At 44.8% G+C, this 21500-nt stretch overlaps 1 protein-coding gene and 1 pseudogene across 4 annotated transcripts in view; both read right to left on the bottom strand.

The window, feature by feature from the left end:
* The window catches only part of CRTC3 (CREB regulated transcription coactivator 3), a 117211-nt gene that overhangs the window by 9866 nt on the left and 85845 nt on the right, over nt 1–21500 (bottom strand). For 2 of the 4 annotated variants that reach the window (XM_024232539.3, XM_024232540.3), the window contains exons 7-11: nt 20829–20864; nt 17088–17173; nt 15263–15312; nt 8964–9181; nt 5585–5883 (exon numbers count right to left, since the gene is read on the bottom strand). In XM_024232539.3, coding sequence (XP_024088307.2) covers nt 5585–5883; nt 8964–9181; nt 15263–15312; nt 17088–17173; nt 20829–20864 — 689 coding nt within the window. The remainder of the gene's footprint in view (nt 1–5584; nt 5884–8963; nt 9182–15262; nt 15313–17087; nt 17174–20828; nt 20865–21500) is intronic. The other 2 variants (XM_063716308.1, XM_024232541.3) reach the window with 1 other exon arrangement.
* Nucleotides 333–761, bottom strand: LOC112129055 (10 kDa heat shock protein, mitochondrial-like; annotated as a pseudogene).

Genomic DNA, 21500 nt, shown 5'->3' with positions numbered 1-21500 from the left:
AGAGACGGGGTTTCACCATGTTGGCCAGGCTGGTCTCAAACTCCTGACCTCAGGTGATCCTCCTGCCTCGGCCTCCCAAAGTGCTGACATTACAGGTGTGAGCCACCACGCTTGGCCAGAGAAGAATGTAAAACTTATGACACCAGAAGTTTCCTCAAGGAAATGACCAAGCTAGATCATTCTACAATGAAGACCACACTCAGCAGGCCTGCCCACATCCACAGAGCTGCCAGCCAGCTTCTCAGTGTCCTTTTTTTTTTTTTCTCTCATTTACATATTTTTATTTGGAAATGTTTATGTCAGTACAAGGAAACAATTTTGGAGACACTGGATGTCATTAGTTATCATTAGTTTATTATAAAAGAGAAATATGGAGATTATTTACATGATGAAAGATTTCAGAACTTCAGTGGAATGGGCAGCTTCACGTAGATGCCATTTCAATAGTGACTTATTTCAGTCTATGTACTTTCCAAGAATGTCACCATCTCTAAATAGGAAATAATCCTTGTCATCTAGAACTACTTTGGTGCCTCCATATTCTGGGAGAAGAACTTCATCTCCAACTTTCACGCTAATTGGTTGACTCTCTCCACCCTTACCTTTAGAACCCGATCCAACAGCGACTACTGTTGCTTGCAATAGTTTTCCTTGAGATTTTTCTGGAAGCAAAATGCCTCCTTTGGTTACAGTTTCAGCAGCACTCCTTCCAACCAATACTCAAAGAGTGAAAGAAACTTTCTATACGCTTGTCATGCCATGACTCCCTTCGCCTCAGACTCATACTCTGCTCTAGTGTAGAGCCACAAGGAGAGAGCCCCTCAGTGTCCTGTTCTTAAACATGAGCAGAGCACTGAGGATCACCAGGCCCTGAGGAAACCATCAGCCATGAAAGTCAGGGCCAAAGCAGACACACACAATCTTGGAAAGATGTGTGCAGGAAGAAGCAGTTGTGAAAAAACAAAATCAGCCTGACAATATTTAGGCTACTAAGAAAATCCTTATCTATTAGAGATACATATTGAAATATCTGCAATTTTTAAAAGCAGGGTATGGATGAAACAAGATAACAAGGCTGGCGTGGTGGCTCACACCTGTAATCTCAGACTTTGGGAGGCTGAGGCGGGTGGATCACCTGAGGTCAGGAGTTCGAAACCAGCCTGGCCAACATGGTGAAACCCTGTCTCTACTAAAAATTACAAAAATTAGCCAGGTGTGGTGGTGTGCACCTGTAGTCCCAGCTATTTGGGAGGCTGAGGCCAGGAGAATGGTTTGAACCTGGATGGTGGAGGTTACAATGAGCCGAGATCACACCACTGCACTCCAGCCTGGGCAACAAAGCAAGACTCTGTCTCAAAAAAAAAAAAAAAAGTTAATTGTTGAGGCTAAATGATGGGTATAGGAGGACTTATTGTATTATGTTCTCTACTCTTAGGCAATTTAGAAAAATTCTATTATAGAAAATAAAGATAAATTCGAAAAAAAAAAAGACCACTAAAAACCTCAGAGAGATAAAAGATGATATTGCATCTGTGGAATAAGTATGATGCTATTAAAAAGGAACACTCAGAGAACAAAAACGAACTCATAGCAATTTAAAAATGAGAGCAGAAATGGAAAACTCAACAGAAGGGTTAGAAGATAAAGCTGAGACACTCTTCCAGAAAGCAAAGCAAAACAAACAAGGAAGCAACCACAGAGAAGCAAAAGAGGAGACAGAGAAAATAAGGATAATAGAGGAAAAGCCCAGAATCGTCAATATTCGTAGAGTTCCAGAGAGAAAGAACAGAGAAAACTGAAGGGAAGAAATCATTGAAGAAATAAAGAACATTTCCCAGAAATGAAGGCTGTGAGTTTCCGGATTGAAGGAACCCACCAAATATGCAGACTCACACCAAGCCACATCATCTTGAAGTTTCAGAACGCTGGGGACAAAAAGATCTCACAAGCCTGGGGTGGAGCAGGGGGATTCCATGCAAAGTGTTAAGAGTCCGAATGGCACTGGATTTCTCAGTGCACCTTACAAGTGAATAGGCAATAGATTCCAAGGGAAAATTATTTCAAATTTAGAATTCTATATTCAGCCAAATAATAATTAAATGGCAGATCAAATAAAGACATTTTAAGTCATACAAAGTCACAGGCACTCTTTCCTATAGAGCTACTAGAGAATTTAGTTTTGAATGTATTGAGAGGAGATCTGCCCAACTCCAAGAGTTGGGGACTGAATTAGTCATACACATAGATACACATAGATAACCAGGCTAACAAAAAAAGACATTAACTCCCAAGAGGAAAAAGATTCTCATTTTCTTGTTTCATAGTATACTATATGTCAACTCTGACTACATTGTAACTATAAAAACACTAAATATTGAGTATTGCTCTAACCAAAATTATAATAAATGAGGAGGGTGGGTAGGAAATTGTGTGTGCGCATGCGCGTACATATGCGCACATATGTGTGTGGTGGGGTTTGTGGGAGAGTGGAAAGAGAACTAAATTCTAATCTTCATTGGTAGGATGTCATTAGATAATGCCTAACACCAAAAATGTAGAACAAAAAAAGCATAAAACATGGTTAGGCCGGGTGAGGTGGCTCATGCCTGTAATCCAGCACTTTGGGAGGCCGAGGTGGGCAGACTGCCTGAGATCAGGAGTTCGAAACCAGCCTGGCTAACATGGTGAAACCCTGTCTCTACTAAAAATACAAAAATTAGCCAGGCATCGTGGCACATGCCTGTAGTCCCAGCTACGTAGGAAGCTGAGGCAGGAAAATCGCTTGAACCTGGGAGGCGGAGGTTTCAGTGAGTTGAGATCGCACCACTACACCCCATCCTGGGTGAAAGAGCAAGACTCAGTCTCAAAATAATAATAATAATAATAATAATAATAATAACATGGTTATACCAAAGAGATTAGTTAAAATGGTTGACAGTAGCCATCTCTAAGCAGTGAGGAATACACCTAACGAGAGGGGAAAGACAGCTGTTTTTCTATAACAAGTCCTTTAGAACTATTTGACTTTTTAAACTATGTGCATATAGGGTGTCACTATGTTGCCAAGGCTGGTCTTGAACTCCAGGCCTTAAGCAATCCTCCAGTCTCTGCCTCCTGAGTAGCTGGGATTACAGTCAGAACAACTGTGTCCAGCAACATTCATTTAAAAAAAATCTAAATATTAAACAAAAACATCTGAAAGGGGACACTCTGGCCATACAATCTCTAAAATGTAGCTAAAAAGCAAGAATACTTTTAGATCTTATAAAATAATCTTGCAAAATAAAATTAAAGGCAATTCAATAACAGAAGAACCATGAAAACAATAATTATGGACTAGCCTGGGCAATATGGTGAAACCCCATCTCTACAAAAAAAAAATACAAAAATTAGTCGGGTGTGATGGCGTACACCTGTAGTCCTAGGTACGTGGGAGGTTAAGGTAGGAGGATCACCTGAGCTCAGGGAGTTCAAGGCTGCAGTGAGCTGTGATCGCCGCCACTGCACTCGAGCCTGGGTGACACAGTGAAATGCTGTCTCTAAAAAAAAAATAAGAATTATGGCAGGGCACAGTGGCTCATGCCTGGCACAAGGCACACTGGCTAATTCCAGCCCTTTGGGAGGCTGAGGTGGGAGGATCACTTGAGCCCAGGAGTTTGACCAGCCTGGAAAACATAGGGAGACCCTGTTTCTTTCTTTTCTAATTCTAATTTTTTTTGAGACAGAGTAACTCTGTCACCCAGGCTGGAGTGCAGTGGTGCAATCCTGGCTCACTGCAAACTTCCACCTCCAGGGTACAAGCAATTCTCATGTCTCAGCATCCTGAGTAGGTGGGATTACAGGCGTGTGCCTCCATGCCCGGTTAATTTTTGTATTTTCAGTAGAGATGGGGTTTCGTCATGTTGACCAGGCTGGTCTCAAACTCCTGCCCTCAAGTGATCTGTCTGCCTTGGACTCCCAAAGTGCTAGGATTACAGGTGTGAGGCACACACCCAGCCCAGGGAGACCCTGTTTCTACAAAAAATTTTTAAACATTAGCTAGGTGTGGTGACATGGGCCTGTAGTCACATTTACTTGAAGAATCCCAGCTGAGGCAGGAGGATCGCTTGGGCCCAGGAATTCAAGGCAGCAGGGAGGCGTGATCGTGCAACTGTGCTCCAGCTCGGGCGACAGAGTGACACTTAAAAATTATGAAATGTCCTCTCACCCTTGCCCAGAAGAGATTACGCGTACAATCAAGATGCCACGGCTAGTAATTGGTAAAGAGTGACTAATAACAAGATCCTCTAACTCTCTGTTGTGTTCGGTCAACTGTTCCTTCTAAATCATTATTAATTTATGGCGAGGTGGTGAGTAGTTAATGATGCTGTAATAGACAGAGGTTGTGACCAAAGGTTAAAAATACATTCCTTGATGATTATGGTAAGGAGAACCACCTCTGAGTTTAGAATTTATAGGACGTTTCAACCCCTGTGTTTCTATAATGGGCTTTTCTTTTCTTTTGAGACAGGGTCTCACTCTGTTGCCAGGCTACAGTGCAGTGAGGCTATCTTGGCTCACTGCAGCCTTGACCTCCTGGGCTCAAGCGAGCCTCCCACCTCCGCTCTGGAGTAGCTGGGACTACAGGCGTGTGCCACCACACCCAGCTAATTTTTCCATTTTTTTATATGGGTGTGTGACTTTTAAATGTGCCTCTTTCTCAACAGACTTCTTTTCATCCTTTTAAGAGATATAATCCTCAACATACTTAGCATTTCATGAACAATAAAAGTATTGTTTCTCAAATCTGTAGACAATTAGGGAGGAGGTCTAATTCACTATCAAAGCTTCAGGAAGGTATTAAATGTTTTCTTGGCTTTCCCCTATGGCTTAATGTACTTATAGAGTCAATGACTGATCTTCCATGCCAACTTTGAAATCCTAACCTGGTTTCCCTTAGTTGCCTTAGACTTATCTGGATGGCATTCTCTATATCCTACCATTCCTCTCAACCCCAAGTTTGTGAGTTAGTGACTATAGATTGTTAAACATTTGCTTAAAGAGTAATCAACACAGCAAATCTGCTATTATTATAATAAAAAATCATTAATTAGGCTGGGTGCAGTGGCTCATGCCTGTAATCCCAGCACTTTGGGAGGCCACGCTGGGAGGATGGCTCGAGCCCAGGCATTTGAGACCAGCTTGGGCAACATATCGAGACCTTGTCTCTACAAAAAAAATCAAAAAATTAGTCAGGTATGGTGGTGCATGCCTGTGGTCCCAGCTACTCCGAAGACTAAGGTGAGAAGATCGCTTGAGCCCGGGAGGTGAGGCTGCAGTGAGCCGCAATTGTGCCACTGCACTCCAGCCTGGGCAACAGAGTGAGACCCTTTCTCAAAAAAAGAAAAGAAAATCATGAATTCATTCTGCATTATTGACACTTCTGCTCTGATTTCACATATAAGAGTGAACAGACTGCACTTGGGACCTCATGGGTGCTTGGTGTAATAATGAGTGTAACCCAAAATAGTAAAGAGGAGGAATGCACTTCCTATATCTTGCAGTCTGTTTCACTGTAGTGGTTGGTCTGTCTGTGTGTGTTTACCTGGGAGGTAGGATATGGGGCCAGTGGGCTGGTTGAAGACAGCTGTCTGCTGAAACCTTGATGTGCTTCGGGGCCGGGAGAAAGCGTGAGAGGGCTGACAGGAGGCTGCCGACGCCGAGACGGGCCGCTCAGGTTTGTGGTGGAAAGAGATGGGTTGCTAAGGGAAAACAGACGGAGCGAAGGGTGAAGAGCAGATGCGTTGGGAACAGATGTCTGTGGGTGGTTATTTAAGGAAGAGGAAAGCACAGTCTTATTGAGCGTGGCTTGGATGGAGGGGTTACTCCGAGAACTCTGGAGACCTGGAAGACAACAAATTCACAAGTTACTTATAATTTCAGACCAAATCTTTTGTATTCCAAAAATGAAAGACAACTGTCTACTGTCACATGCGATGATGATTCTGTAGGTAAAGGAGCTCCTGGACAGCTCTGCTACAGGGACTGCATCCGATGCACCAATGGCAAGGAAAAGATGCCCCTGCACTAACAGAGATGGGGCCACCAAAATGACAATGATGTTTTCCCATGAGGAGGGAGATCATCTCAACAACCCCTAGGTGAACCAAACTAGGCAAACTGGGGTAGCAGAGGCAGATGTTCCAGGTGCTCGGCCCAGACCCAGGGAAAGGACCCTAGGGCTGTACAACAAATTCTGTTTAGAGCCCCTGAAGGTCTCTGTCCCAAGCACACTGCCTGCATCCCCTGCTACCTTTGGAGGACATCCTTTCACGGCGAGTCTTGGCCCTTGGGGAGCTGCCTGGGTGGTTTTTAATTACCCTTAGCACACTAGGGAGTCATAGGAAGGGACACTTCCTGTATCTCCCACCCCAGGGTCCCTCTTTGATTTTCTGGTTCCCAGGAAATTGTTCATCACAGTCTATTCCAACTCAGGGAAAAGGAAGTTTTTGCTGGTGCTTTATTTGGGGGACAGGGGTGAATTTTACCATGAGCAAGGAAATTTGGGGGGGAGATATTTTTGCAGCATAGGCTGCTAGGGCATGAGCTCCGAGAAGCTGGGGATCCTGTCCTATGCCCTGCTAGATCCTCAGCACCTGGCACAGGGCCTGGCACGGAGCAGGTTCGCCCAGTGAATCAATTATTCGGCTGCTGCTGCTGTATCTCAACTGGCAATACCTACGTTTTAAACTTCAGCCCATCTTTCTTGTACCAGCAGTTGGCGTGAGCAGAACTATGTGTTGTTTTGTGTTGACAAAAAATTTAAGTGTTTGATAAAAGTTATGAAAAGGAAGAAATGACAAAAATCCAGCAGCTGGCAAAATTATTATTATTATTATTATTATTTTTGAGACAGAGTCTCACTCTGTCACCCAGGCTGGAGTGCAGTGGCGCGATCTCAGCTCACTGCAAGCTCCGTCTCCCAGGTTCACGCCATTCTCCTGCCTCAGCCTCCCGAGTAGCTGGGACTACAGGCGTGTGCCGAATTTTGCCGGCTGGGCGTGGTGGCTCACGCCTGTAATCCCGGCACTTTGGGAGGCCGAGGCGGGCGGATCACAAGGTCAGGAGATCGAGACCATCCTGGCTAACACGGTGAAACCCCGTCTCTACTAAAAAAATTACCAAAAAAAATTAGCCGGGCGTGGTGGCAGGTGCCTGTAGTCCCAGCTACTGGGGAGGGTGAGGCAGGAGAATGGCGTGAACCTGGGAGGCAGAGCTTGCAGTGAGCCGAGATGGCACCACTGCACTCCAGCCTGGGCGACACAGCAAGAGTCTGTCTCAAAAAGAAAATACAGAAACCTGACATTGGTTCTGACATGTTCTGGATAAAATAATGCTTTTTTTGAGAAGACAACCAGTGACTAAACATAAGATCTTCAGCTTGAAGCAACGTGTCAAAGGCTGCACTGGAAAATGCCAGCTTCCCTGAGACCCAAAGGAGCTATGTGCTGTGCTGCTTTACTTCTGGGACCCTAGACATCTTCATACATTGAGGATTCACCCAAAAGGTGAATTGCCCAGACTCTGAATCTGGGCATAAAGGTTTTGAGAGTTTCTCCTGTGAAGCAAATATCAACTTTCTCCTATGAAGCAAATGTATAAATATCAAAACTGAGACTCAGTCGATGAAAAACTTTTTACTATTAAGGATACTAAAACGACCCAAAAAACCCAAAAAGCAAAAATAAAGGTGTTCTCTGAAATCAATTCTTCAAACCTAAGATTGTGTTGCACCAGGGAGCATCACTGCAATCACTAGAGAAACTTCCAGGTGACACCCCTGAAGGGGACCACTCTCATTTGGGTGGTGAGTTCTGATTTGCGTGGATGAGTCTCAGAGTGAAAGGCAGCAAACACTCCTTTCACCTGGAGACCATCACTGAGCATCCCTTCCAAATGAAATGCTCCACAACACAATTCTGGGTAGGACTGTTACGACCAGGGGCTGCACTGCACCACTGGGAGTAAGAGGATTATCACCTGCCCTAGACATTGACAAGGGTATGTCAGCGGTGGCCCACGCCTGTAATCCCAGCACTTTGGGAGGCCAAGGCGGGCGGATCACTTGAGGTCAGGAGTTCGAGACCAGCCTGGCCAACATGGTGAAACCCTGTCTCTACTAAAAATACAAAAACGATTAGCCGGGCATCGTGGCACATGCCTGTAATCCCAGCTACCCTGGAGGCTGAGGCAGAAGAATTGCTTGAACCTGGGAAGCGGAGGTTGCAGCGAGCTGAGATCGTGCCATTGCACTCTAGCCTGGGTGACAGAGTAAGACCCCATCTCAAAAAAAAAAAAAAAAAAAGGTGTCAGGCTTCAAACAAATGTAGTCATATTTTCAATATGGGGTCTGAGCTGTGGACAATCAAACCCATAGAGTAACACCCAAGTCCCGTTATGGGTAGCATCTTTATATAGCTAATGCTGCATCTTTAATTGGAACTGTGGGGGATTTCTACTTCATACACAGATATTAAGTATAAATATTTTCATCATATCCACTGTAAATTTTCTAAAATGCAGAATATTGCCTTTAGAAATCTAATGGAAAATGGGAGGAATCCAGAGAAATGGCCTAAATTATAAATTATCATATGTTGATGAGAGCCACTAATACTGTTCAGCCAACACAGAGTGGATGCTTATTTCTTGGCTCCCATATCTTATTCCCCAAGTCCCTGGATAGAGGAGCGAGTGAGGATGATAAGGAATGAGGTTCAGCAGAGCTGCCCCAAATTCATCAACCCAGGAGAAACAGAAACTTCCAAGAAAAATGTCCGCAGGGTCAGGAGATACAAGAAGGCACATTATCATCTCTACCTGAGGTGCAGTCATTCTCATTCAATGATTCACTGAACAGGCCACATGGGTGGGGACCACCTACGATTAAGCCACCAGGTCACTGCTAAGCAGGAGATACTCACCAGAGGAGCTTCTTATACCCAGGTGGGTCATAGCAGCTGGGATGTTGTTCACACTATTCCCCACACTCATACTACTAAAGAGGTGGTCGGTGGTGTCCAGGGAGGCTGGCAGGGGCGTCGAGTAGTGGAGGTTGGTTAGATCTGGCAATGACCCTCCAGTGTTCAAGGTCCCGAGAAAGGGTGAGAGGCCTAGGTTTTGACCATTATGTGGAAAAGCACTGAAAAAAGAAAGATTAAGAATGACTTTCTACAATGTATTTGGCTGTTGGGAAACCAAACATGGCTGAAACCTTTTCCTTGTCAAATAAGAGCAGTGACTATAAAAGACCGAGGTCCTGGTGCGGCCTCTCTGATTCTGAGAAAACGGGTGCTCGGCTTAACTTCTCCGAAACACACATCCTCACCGACTACCTGTGCCCACATTATAGGAATACTAGATTAGGGTCTAGAATAATCAAAACCAGATTAGATTATGGATGCAAAAGTATTCTGAAAATTATAAACCACTCTATAAATGTGAGGCACTGCTCTCTATTTATGTAGTTCTTTTTGCTAGATTTTTAAGTTATCTTTGCTACCAGAAAAAGTATCTCTGAGTAACTAGCTACCTCCCAATATACCTTCCAAGATACATTTTTAAAATTACAGTCTTCATAAACTTTAAAGTGACAAAGAGATGTTGCCATTCATTCATCAGAATCTGTGGGCTAGGCACTGTGTGCCAGGCAGCTTCATAAACTTTAAAGTGACAAAGAGATGTTGCCATTCATTCATCAGAATCTGTGGGCTAGGCACTGTGTGCCAGGCAGCGGGCTGCGTGTTGGCGGCACCGTGATGAACAAGCAGGGCCAGTGTGTCCAGGGTCAGGCCTGCTCCCAAAATGTACAGGCCTGGAGCAAGAGTATAAAAGAAGGCCCGCATACCATCTGTTTCAATTTTTAAAAGTTATAAATCAAATGAACAAACCCTTACATGAACTTTGTTCTGTGTGTCTATCCTGACATATTACACCTTCATAATAGCCTGCGAGGCCAGATTTACATGTAGAATTCTCGGACTTCTTGGAGTTCTGTGCCAGAATGCACAGGGAGAGACAGCCTGGCCCTCAGTCCACGTCCCCTTCTCTTCCCCCTAGTTCTGTTCTGCGCTGCGGTACGCACATAGCTATCCCAGCCTATGCGGCCAAACTCTGTCCACACCCTGCTGACTCTCTAGCCACCCCCCAGGCCTAGTGGGTGTACACTGGTGGTATGTTCCCTTTGGGAATGAAGCCCTCTCAAGGGCGGGGCCCAGGGAGGGGCCTGCTAGCCAGGTCTGAGAGGACCTTGTTCTTGGAATTCACAGATGGGCAGGAGAGACAGCCTGGGAAAGCAAGTAACTGCAACGTGGCAGGAAGCGCGCTGTGCTGGGTTTGCGAAGGGGCGCGTGTAACTAGTGCATACAAGTGACACTGGGAGCACAAAAGCAGGAGTTGTCCATGTCAGGATGGGCTGTGGAGGGGACAGGTTTGCCATGGATGTGACACAGTGTGTGCGTGGAATTAAGAGTAGCTGGGCATGGCTGAGGTGTCAGGTATCAGGGCAGAGGGTGGGGAGGGAGGGTGGCAGATGGGGAGGGAGAGGCAGGAGGGAGAGGACGTGCTGTTCTCAGGAGTCTGGATCAGGGACTGTGGAAACAGGGAGGCCAGGTTAAGCTGGAGAATGGCATTTCAGAAATGTCACTGTGGTTCCAGTGTGGAGGATGGCCTCAGCAGGCAAAAGGAGAGGCAGGGAGAACCAATTAGAAGGACCACCTGCAGTGGTCCAGGGGTGACCTAGGAAAAGAGCAGTGAGGGTGAAGTGGAGGAGAATGCGGGAGAAGGTGCCACCAGCCAGGAGCAGGGGGATGTCATGAATCCTGAGGACACTTCATTCCCTCCTGCACGCATCAGCAGAGCACCTCCCAGGGGCCAGCCACTGGCATCTGGGCTTCAAGAGACTGAGCCATAAGGAACATAACCGGCAACATAATACAATTCAGAAGTGCAGTGATAGAGCCTGGACGGAGGCCATGTGGAGGGAAGCCCAGCCGACCTGAGGAGGCTTCCTTGGAGGACATCTGAGCTGAGTTTAAAGGCTAAAGAATTCAGGTGATCTAGTCAGGAAAAAGATTTCAGGCAAAGCTCACAGCATGGGCAAAAGCAGGGAGGTGTGAGACCACACGGTGTGCCCTCAGAACTGTGAGGATTCAGACCACGGGAGGTTGAGTTTAGGAGGGCTGGTTAGTGGTGGGAGATGGAACTGGAAAAGCAGGTAGAGAGCACCCAAGGCTGGGACTGATGAGAGGATGACACGACGCCAGTGGAAGGCTGGAAGCGGGGTGGGCAGTGTGGCGGGGGAGAGGTATCAGCTTTTCTTAGGACAGCATGGCTAACAGACGTGGGGAAGGGGTCCTGGGGTGCAAGGAGCAGACCCGGAGGTGGAGAGGCACACTGTGACTCTGCTGAACGGTCCAGCAGGAGGCCACGAGCGCAGGGAGGGAGAGGCAGGTTGGACTCTAGAGACAGGGAAGTAGGACTCAAGAACAACTCTGGGGCCTTTGGCCTGGGGACTGGTGGAGCCCCTCACTGAGACAGGGGACACTGAAGATGTGAGCAGATTGGGAATGAGGGCAGGGCTATGGATGAGATCACGAATTCTATTTTGGCTTTGAGTTTTTGCTGAATAGGAAGACATGCAGCAGGGATATTTGTCTCTCAGTTACGTACAGGAGGCAACTGACATTCTCAAGGTTCCACTGAACAGCAGAGGTGGAAGCCAGGGCATGGTGGGTTGAGGATGGGTAAGCAGTGAGGAACACTTGAGAGTAAATATGCTTTCAAAAAGCATGGCTGAGAATTCTGGAAATGAGGGAAAGTTAATGAGCAGAGAAAGGCCTTCACAAATCCAGCGGGAGGAGGGCCAGAGAGTGGTAAAGTGGCCAGCCTGATTAGGAGGGACCCCTGTGTCCCTAGGACTAGAGAAGGGTGGTGACAGGGGAATCAGTGGCAGAAGAGAGCTGAGCACTCACTCCTGCCAGCCTTGCCTCGCTTTTCTTGGTAAAAGTAGGACTGGGCAAACTGTGGAGTTTTGGAAAGAAATGAGGCGGCAGGAAAAGTGTCCAACCGGATGGTGAGGAAGAAGGATCATTTTGGTTGTAGAAACACTGAATATAAATTTTGTCTTTTTATTTTATTTTGTGTTTTTTTGAGACGGAGTCTTGCTCTGTCGCCCAGGCTGGAGTACAGTGGTGCGATCTTGGCTCACTGCAACCTCTGCCTCCCGGGTTCAAACAATTCTCCTGCCTCAGCCTCCCGAGTAGCTGGGATTACAGGCGTGTACTACCATACCCAGCAAATTTTTGTATTTTTAGTAGAGACAGGGTTTCGCCATGTTGGCCAGGCTGGTCTTGAACTCCTGACCTCAAGTGATTGGCCTGCCTCAGCCTCCCAAAGTGCTGCGATTACAGGCATGAGCCACCCTGCGCCCGGCCTGAATTTTGTCTTAGATGGCTGGAAGTATGGAACTGTGTATAGGGTTAAAGATCAAGGACTAGAAAAATAAAATTGAGACCTCAGAGCCCTCAATGTGAGAGCAGATGGGCTTTCTGACGGAGAAGAAAGATCCATGGGTGATCAGGTGGGAGTGAAGGCAGAGAGAGCAGCGGCGCGGCAGGGAGAAGCATCCAACAGCACAGCAAGGATGGAAAAAATGTGACCACTGTGAACCAGGTCATTAGTAACATTCACACAATTCCTCTGCAGCTGGGAGAAATACAGGTGGTTCCTTTCCAAATATAGTTACTACCTAACGGAGTCACCACTGATCTAAGGAAAGTAATGCGCCCCCCGGTTCAAGACCCTCTAACGACTCCCATCTTCTCTGCGTCAGATCCAAGCAATACAAGCCTATTTGAGCTCCAGGCCCACTCCTGCCTTGGGGTCTTTGCACTTGCTCTTCCTGCTGCCTGGAGCCCTCTCCGCGTCGCTTCACACTATCAGAAAGGTTTCCTCAACGCCCGCCGGTGGCTGCCTGTCCACCTGCCACAGTTGCATCTCCTTCAGTGCATTTACCCACACACGACTTTCGCCGTGCTTTGCTTATTTGTTTCTGCCCATCTTGCTCTACTAGATTATTAGCTCCTCGAAAGCAGGAACTTGATCTGTTTTGTTCATTGTTTTACCCAGTGCCAAGAATTAGGGGGTCAATAAATATCCGCATGACTAGAAGTCACTGAATGGAATTCTATCTGTAAAGTAAGAACAAGAAAGCAACTTTCTCTACCTAAGAAACACCTGCTTTAAAACTCTCCAGGTTGGCGAGGCATGGTGGCTCACACCTGTAATCCCAGTGCTTTGGGAGGCCAAGGCAAATGATCCTTTGGGAGGATCACTTGAGGCTAGGAGTTCAAGACCAACCTGGCCAACATAGCAAGACCCTATCTTTAAAAAACAAAATAGGCTGGGCATGGTGACTCGTGCCTGTAATCCTAGCACTTTGGGAGGCCGAAGTGGGTGGATCACCTGAGGTCAGGAGTTCAAGACCAGCCTGGCCAATATGGTGAAACCCTATCTTTTCTATAAATAAAAAAATTAGCCAGGTATGGTGGTGCACGTCTGTAATTCCAGCTACTTGGGAGGCTGAGGTAGGAGAATCGCTTGAACCTGGGAGGCGGAGGTTGCAGTGAGCCAAGAGCATGCCACTGCACTCCAGACTGAGCGACAGAGCGATACTCCATTTCAAATAAATAAATAAATACAAACAAACAAAATAAACAACAACAACAAAAACCTCTTGAGGGCTAAAGTACTGCAGCCCAATTCTATAATGTTAGGCTTTCAGAGCCTGAAGGTTATCTGATGGTTAAGCCAAAATTGATTCTTGAGGAAAATCTTTTTTTTTTTTTTTTTTTCAAATTTCCATTTTATCAGGAAGCCCCTGAACCAGACTAGGCTGAGGGAGACTCCCTTGAGGAAAACCTTGCCCCTTCCATGGGAATGTCCTACACCTCTCGGCAGCCTGTCTTTTGTTGGGCATGTGTCCTGGCAGGCTTTCCCACTTTCTGAAGTGAACATCAACCCGTGGCGCAGCTCAGCAAATTACCCAAGTTTATGTTTAACCTGCCAAAAAGAATGTCTGAGCTCCAGGTACTCAGGAGAGAGTGCCTTGAATGCACTGCTGTGAAATACTCACAGGAAGCTCTGCTGGGGGAAATCACATTCAATGATTGCTTGAAGTGGATTTAGTTCACCCACTGACCCACTGGTGATCGTATGTACTAAGTCAGATCATGCAAGAATCCCATTTCCAAACCACATTATTTTGGCCCTGCAGCCTTGCTGTTTCTGAATTGGCTTCGGTTCCAAGTGGTGGCATTGCTCTCACGGACACTATGATAAACAGCCTCAGGAAGCCTCCTCGGGGCTGTCTCAGGACACAGCCCATCGAGTTCCAAGGGGTCCTCTCTGTGAACCTCCCCAGCAGCTGTCTGTACCATCCCACGTAGCACACCAGCCGGCCCTCCCAAGGCAGTTTCTGTTAAGGCAAGGGCCTCATTATCTCTCTCATCTCCTCATTCTCTCTTAGACTCAACTTCCTCATGAACTTCCTTTTTCATTTGCTTATACTATATATATTTTTGAAAGTTGTCTCAAACCTTTTAGGGAGTGAAGTTGCATACTATTAAATCCACTAACAAATTAATGGTTTCATAGAAACTTTTTTGTATTGCAAATGGAAAATATATTTATCTTCCATTTATGTTTTTAAATTGTGGCAAAATAAATATACCATAAAATTTACCATTTTAACCATTTCTGTGTACAGTTCAGTGACATTAAGTACATTCACAGAAACTCAATTAACTTCTGTGCCATCAAGCTGCCAGGTGAACTGATGCTTCCCTTTTCCCCCGGCCAGGATGTCACCGATGCCCACAGCCTGCCACAGCTCGGGGCTGGTAGGCTTCTCTCGATTCCCGCACGTTTTTGCTTCTGACGCTGCTTCTACCCGGAGAGTTGTGTATTTACCAAGAGTCAGTTGTGTGATTCCCAAACATACTTATGTAAGTTTTATTTGTTATTATAGTTATGTAATTTAATTACTTTAAACAGATGAAATATGAGTATCAAAAGAGAGTGGCTGTTTTTATGAAAATGCAGTTGACTTTCAATTTATGCATAGCAAGTTACGTTTCTGAGAGTTCTGTAATAAAGCAGTGAGACTTTTGGGAAAAATCTTCAGGATAGTCCCTGAAACACAAACAGAAAGAATATTACTTACTTGCCACCTCCAACATCACAGGATCGAGGGCGTCCTGACAGGGACTGAATCTGAGAAGAGACAATGAAAGCTGGGCTTACTCACTGTAAAGCCAAATTCAAGTTTTTGAAAAGTGTCTTCGTAAGGATCTTGAGGCTCTAGTGGGCGTAAGTGAGAGCTCACGTGGCAACAGAGTCCTCACAGAGCAGCCTTTTAGGTTTTGGCATGACTTTTTTAAACTCGAACTTCCAGGCCTAAGGGAGGCATAATATTAATACATTTTCTTAATTTGATGCCTTATCAATTTACCTTCTGGATTAATATTAAAAGACCAGTGTTTTACACATAGAGCTTTTTACGGAGTTTCACTCTTGTCGTCCAGGCTGGAGTGCAGTGGCACGATCTCAGCTAACTGCAACCTCCGCTTCCTGGGTTCAAGCGATTCTCCTGCCTCAGCCTCCCAAGTAGCTGGGATCACAGGCATGCACCACCACACTCTGCTAATTTTTGTATTTTTAGTAGAGACGGGGTTTCACCATGTTGGCCAGGCTGGTCTCAAACTCTCGACCTCAGGTGACCCACCCGCCTCAGCCTCCCAAAGTGCTGAGATTACAGGCATGAGCCACTGGGTCTGGATGACATAGAGCTTTTAAATAAACATTTCTTTTCCAATTGGCTTGAGAGGAAATGAAATAAATAAAAGAAAAAAACAGGGTGAAAAAAGAAATGAATGTCAGAAGAAAATAAGCTATTTCAACTAGAATATAAGCTCCAGATGGACAGGAATGAGTATTACAAATCCACAAGAACCAAGGAAGATGAATATTTCTTTCCAGAGACCAGTCCCTGGAACTCAGGGAGGAGGGCATACCACTGCCCTCTTTGGTGGAGAAGACATAGTTGTCCTCTGATAAAAGCCTCCACAACCACATGTGCCTCTCACAGCCAAAAGACATAGTGTGGTTGCTTCTCCTGTGTTTAAATATGTAAATTTTAAATCATATCTCTTTTTTATTTCCCAAATGATTAAACATCAAATACATCTTGCTTTTACAAAAAGCCTTTTAAGACAACTAATGCTAATGGTGACTCTGGTAGACTTGGCAGAAGAAAATGGAACTGGGCCAAAGGGATCCTAAACAGGTGGGGATAGTTAAGTACACAGGCAATATAAGCAATTGCAATAGAGCATCCTTAAGGGCTGGAACAGATTAACTGTTTTCTTTCAAAGTCAACACAGCTTCCCTCTGGGAAGAAAGGCCAAGGCAAGTACCATGGGACCTCCCCTTTCTTCCACAGTGGGTGAGGTTTACAGAGAGCCGAGGTGGAGGTCAGTTAGGACAATTTTAGATACAAATTCTCAAAGGCGCATGGAAATCATAGTAAAACAGATGACTTGTCTACTGACTCTTGGAGGACTCAGGTCAAATGCCCTTGATTTAAAAAGAGCTATCTGGTATAATCTGGTATACCAGTAATTCTGGACAGAAGCTGGAGACTGGTATAAAGTGCTGGCTAAAAAACAGAAAAATATGCCTATGACTTACAACCAGGTTTCAGAGCTTTTAGCAAAACAAATAAGATATGGAGGACTTAGCAGGGTTTTTTTTTTAAATAAGTCAATTCATATGAAAATTAGAAGCCAAGAGATCAATGTGCTAATTCATTGACACAAGCGCGATAATTTTTACTTGAAACGTCCTTCCCTTGTATATTATCTCTGTTCTCAGACAAATCTTCTCCTTTTCCCCAAGTTCCTCTTGTTTTCACCTCTGCAGGATTTTTCAGTGACCTCTAAGTACAAACATTCAGTGACAACAAACATAGCTGAGTACTGTTCACCCACCTCCTTGGTCTCCCACAGTTGTTTTGGCAGTGGCTTCGGAACATTTAACAGATTCTCTTCTTTCAATGGGCCAGGGAAAGATGCTACTAAAGGAAAAAAAAAGCACAGTCATTGCATGAGAAGGCAGGAATCCAGGCCGGGCACAGTGGCTCACGCCTATAATCCTAGCACTTTATGGGGCTGAGGCAGGAGGATTGCTTGAGCCCAGGAGTCTGAGACAAGCCTGGGCAACATAGTGAGACCCGTCTCTACAAAAAATTTAAAAATTAGCTGGGTGTGGTGGCTCACACCTGTAGTCCCAACTACTTGGGAGGCTGAGGTGGGAGGTCTCCTTGAGCCTGAGAGGCTGAGGCTGCACTGAGCCATGACGGTGCCACTGCACTCCAGGCTGGGCAACAGAACAAGACCGTGTCTCAACAAAACAAAAACAACAACAAAAAAAGAAAGCATCCATCCTACCTACCTTTGGCTGAACAAATTATCTTTGTAAAAACTGATTTAACAAATAAAATGTTTGACTTATTTAACACACAAAAATGACTCATTTATGGACTGTCTACTAGGGAAGCCACTTTGGGCACTACTGTGGGAGTTGCAGAAATGAGTAAGACATGGATTCAACCTTTCACGAATGTGTAATCTAGTCAGTGGATAAGGGCAACACATAAATAACGATCACTGAAGGAAAAAACAAGTGGAAGCCCGAGAGAGCCGAGGGTACGATGCTGCTGAGAGATGAAGTGCCGAAGAGGAAGAGGCCAGGAGGGCTTCGGAACTGGGCATTGGGGGGAGCTCTTTAGAGACACCGGAGAAGGGAATTCCAAGAGAGGGGAAGGTAAGAGTGGAGCAACTCTTTTCAACTGGAGTGTAGGGTGAGTCAAGGGGATGGTCGGAAGTAAAATGTAGATGACTGAGGCCAGGGCAGGGGGGCTCTGCAGGCTTGGCAAAGGAGAGAATGGAAGAAGAGGGATGAGGAGAGAACCCGCAACGATGATGAAATGGGGAAAGTATGGAGAAGAGGAGTATTAGCTGGAAGACATGGTGGCAGTGAAGCTCCTTGGTTGTGGGATGGAAGTGGGGGGACAAAGAGGAACCAACAACCAAGAGGATCTGAGGCTGGGCAGCTGCCGGGACCGCTGTTGGCTCTTTAATGCTATGAAACAACCTGTATAAAGGGACCATTCCCGGGCTTTCCGCTTTAACTCTCTCAGTCGTGCCAGGTAAAACAAGAATGCTGGGTCACAGAACAAGTAAATACTTTTTGTTCTCAGAAAGAGACCAGAAAACAAGGGCCAGCCCTCAGGAGTTAAGTGATCTGATGTCAGGAAGGGGATTCCAAGTTAGGGACACCAGTGACTACTCAGAACCAGGAATGCTGTTGAGTTCCAGTGGCCACAGAAGCTCCAGTGTGACTGTCATGACTATCCTGTCTTAGCCCCACGCAGATGGCCAGGTACCCAAGAATAATGGACCCCACAAAGAAGTCACGTGAAACAGGGCCCAAACTTTCCTAGTAAATTTTGAGAAAAGAGTTTGAAACAAAAACTCTAAAATAAGTTTATCTTGTATTTAATAAAACTGATGATATAAATGCAGTTGTGGACTTCTAGAATGAATGAAGTATGGGCAGGGGTCTAACTTATTTCACAGCACAGTAAGGGGAGGATACAGTGCTCTTTAGGCAACCTGCCCAGTACCACCAGGACAGCAGTCATTTCTGCTAAACCAGGCCAGGCTTTGTCAGTGTCCCCAGGTGTCTCTCTTAATCCTGATATTTACATCACTCTCTTTTGAAGAGCATATTTTGTCAACATCCTTGTTGATTTTCTTTTCTTCAAATGTTACCTGACTTAATCATTAATATAAACTGCTTCAGAAATTTAAGTTCCATGAGGGCAGAGCCTTGGTTTTCTTCTCTACTGGTGGCTGCTTAAAACAGTGTCTCGTAAATGCTGACGCTACAGGTGGCTCTCAGCAAACTAGGGAACAAGGAAAATGGGCTTTGAGAGCCTTTATAAACCAATACAATGGGAGGTCAAGAATAAAAATTGCCCAGAAAGGCTGGGTGTGGTCGCTCATTCCTGTAATCCCAGCACTTTGGGAAGCTGAAGTGGGCGGATCGTCTGAGGTCAGGAGTTTGAGGCCAGCCTGGCCAATGTGGCAAAATTCCATCTCTACTAAAAATACAAAAAAAAAAAAAATTAGCCGGGTGTGGTGGTAGGTGCCTGTAATCCCAGCTACTCGGGAGGCTGAGGCAGGAGAATCGCTTGAACCCAGGAGGCAGAGATTTGCAGTAAGCCGAGGTCACGCCACTGCCCTCCAGCCTGGCAACAGAGCGAGACTCTGTCTCCAAAAAAAAAATAAAATAAAAAAGTAAAAACAAAAATAAATAAAAATTGCCCTGAAAGGTACTGTCAGATGCTGGGAAAAGTTTGAAGGACTGAGTGAGGTGGCACCACACACAGCTCAAGGCCACTTCTCAAAAGAGGTTGGTTATAAGAATATGGTTGGGGCAGACTCCAGTGCCTTAATGGGAACTGTTTTCTTAGAGTTCATTGTTTTTAGTCCTTTTTCATATCCAAGATTTGTTGGGAATTCTTCGAAGCACTGAAGGAATGCAATCAACCTTGAAGCCATTTATTAATTTCTGTTCTAGTGGATTAGATGTTTATTGATGTTTTAACTTTTTGTTATTTTATTCATGGCCTAAAAGGGCTTGCCCAGAAAAGCAGCATGCAGGATGATGACAGAGCTGTGTGCCCTGCAAGATGCTCCTCACTCATCATGTCCCCCCAAGAGTCTCACCTCTGTGACATACAAACCTAATTTAGTTGTTTATTTTTAGATTATAAAAATTAAATTCCAGATTATAAAGATTTAGAGAAAAGAAAACAGTCCCTGGTACTGAGTAAATAAATGAACTGTGTCCGACCCTCATTTGTCAATGGCTTTGAGTGTCATTTCCATAGATCTCCAACAATGTTTTAATTGGCTTTACGAAACTCAGTATCTTATGTAAGGTTTGCATTTTCATTTCATAACCAATTTGCATTTTCCTGGCTTTGTTATCTGTCAACGAAGACGTTCTAAATGGGTAGAGACTACTGGAATAACTAATTGTTTAAGTGATCAATTTATTTATTTATTTATTTATTTATTTATTTTTAGACGGAGTCTCGCTCGGTCACCAGGCTGGAGTGCAGTGGCACAATCTCAACTCACTGTAACCTCCGCCTCCCGTGTTCAAGCGATTCTCCTGCCTCAGCCTCCCGAGTATCTGGGACCACAGGCACGTGCCACCACGCCCGGCTAATTTTTGTATTTTTAGTAGAGACGGGGGGTTTCACCATGTTGGTCAGGCTGGTCTCAAACTCCTGACTTCAAGTGATCCACCTGCCTTAGCCTCCCAAAGTGCTGGGATTACAGGAATGAGCCACTGTGCCAGGCCAATTCATTCATATTTTCATGTGATTACAATTTTTGCTTCCTTGCTCAACCTTGTGACTGTGGGGACCTAGATAAAAAGGAACCTTTGTAATGCAACCACATATTTCCTTTCTCCTGGCCTTGAACATGGCTAGCCTTAATTTTCTAGAGGCTCTCTGAAAAGTAAGCCAATCAGCAGTTGTCAGCATTTGGGGGAGTCCTGAAAACATGAATATTTATTAGTAAAGCTATTGAAAGGTTATGTCCACTACTCAGCATTCCACTCCAATATAGGTAGGTAAAATCAGTTCATACCTTCCCCATGTCCATTATTCTCACCATCACAGAAACCTAGTGGAAAAGGAAAAAGAAAACACTTTCATGTGGTACTTTCATTTTCATGAATTTATGAATCAGTAACTCTTTATGATTTGAAATAGAATTTTGAAAATTCTAAGGCACTTTTGATACACTGATTTTCATTTAAGGTGCTTTATCATTTATACTAAAAATAGGTATAGCTAATTTGAAACTAAATTTGGTTCCTTTTTCTTTTCCTTTAAAATTGTCGGTCTGAAATTTTCTTACTGTCACTGTCGTGAGAGGAGAACAATTTTTACAAAGCCTGAGCATCTCTATTCAAACCACAAAGTAAAGAAGTATAGATGGAAATTCTCTTCCAAATGCTTCATCATGGGGGTAAGAGCAGGTAATTCAAAAAGCCTACATCACTGTTTGATACTTACCATGGGTGTCTACAGGAACAAATTCGAAGTTTCATGCTGTATGATATTATATATATTTCTTATGCAGTGAAGTTATTTTAAGAAGAAAATTTATCTGGAGTCTAAGTTAATTTAAAGGGTACATGAGATAGCTATTCACAAAGTTTTAAAACTTTGACTTGGAATAAATTCTGGCTGAATGAAATATTTTTAATCCATAAATTATACTGCAGATGACAAAGTATAGTATTTCCTATTGCTC

Source organism: Pongo abelii, chromosome 16, assembly GCF_028885655.2.
Source record: "Pongo abelii isolate AG06213 chromosome 16, NHGRI_mPonAbe1-v2.0_pri, whole genome shotgun sequence".
NCBI lineage: Eukaryota > Metazoa > Chordata > Mammalia > Primates > Hominidae > Pongo > Pongo abelii.
Note: the sequence above shows the minus strand (reverse complement) of the source record. Positions and strands in the feature narration are given on the sequence as shown.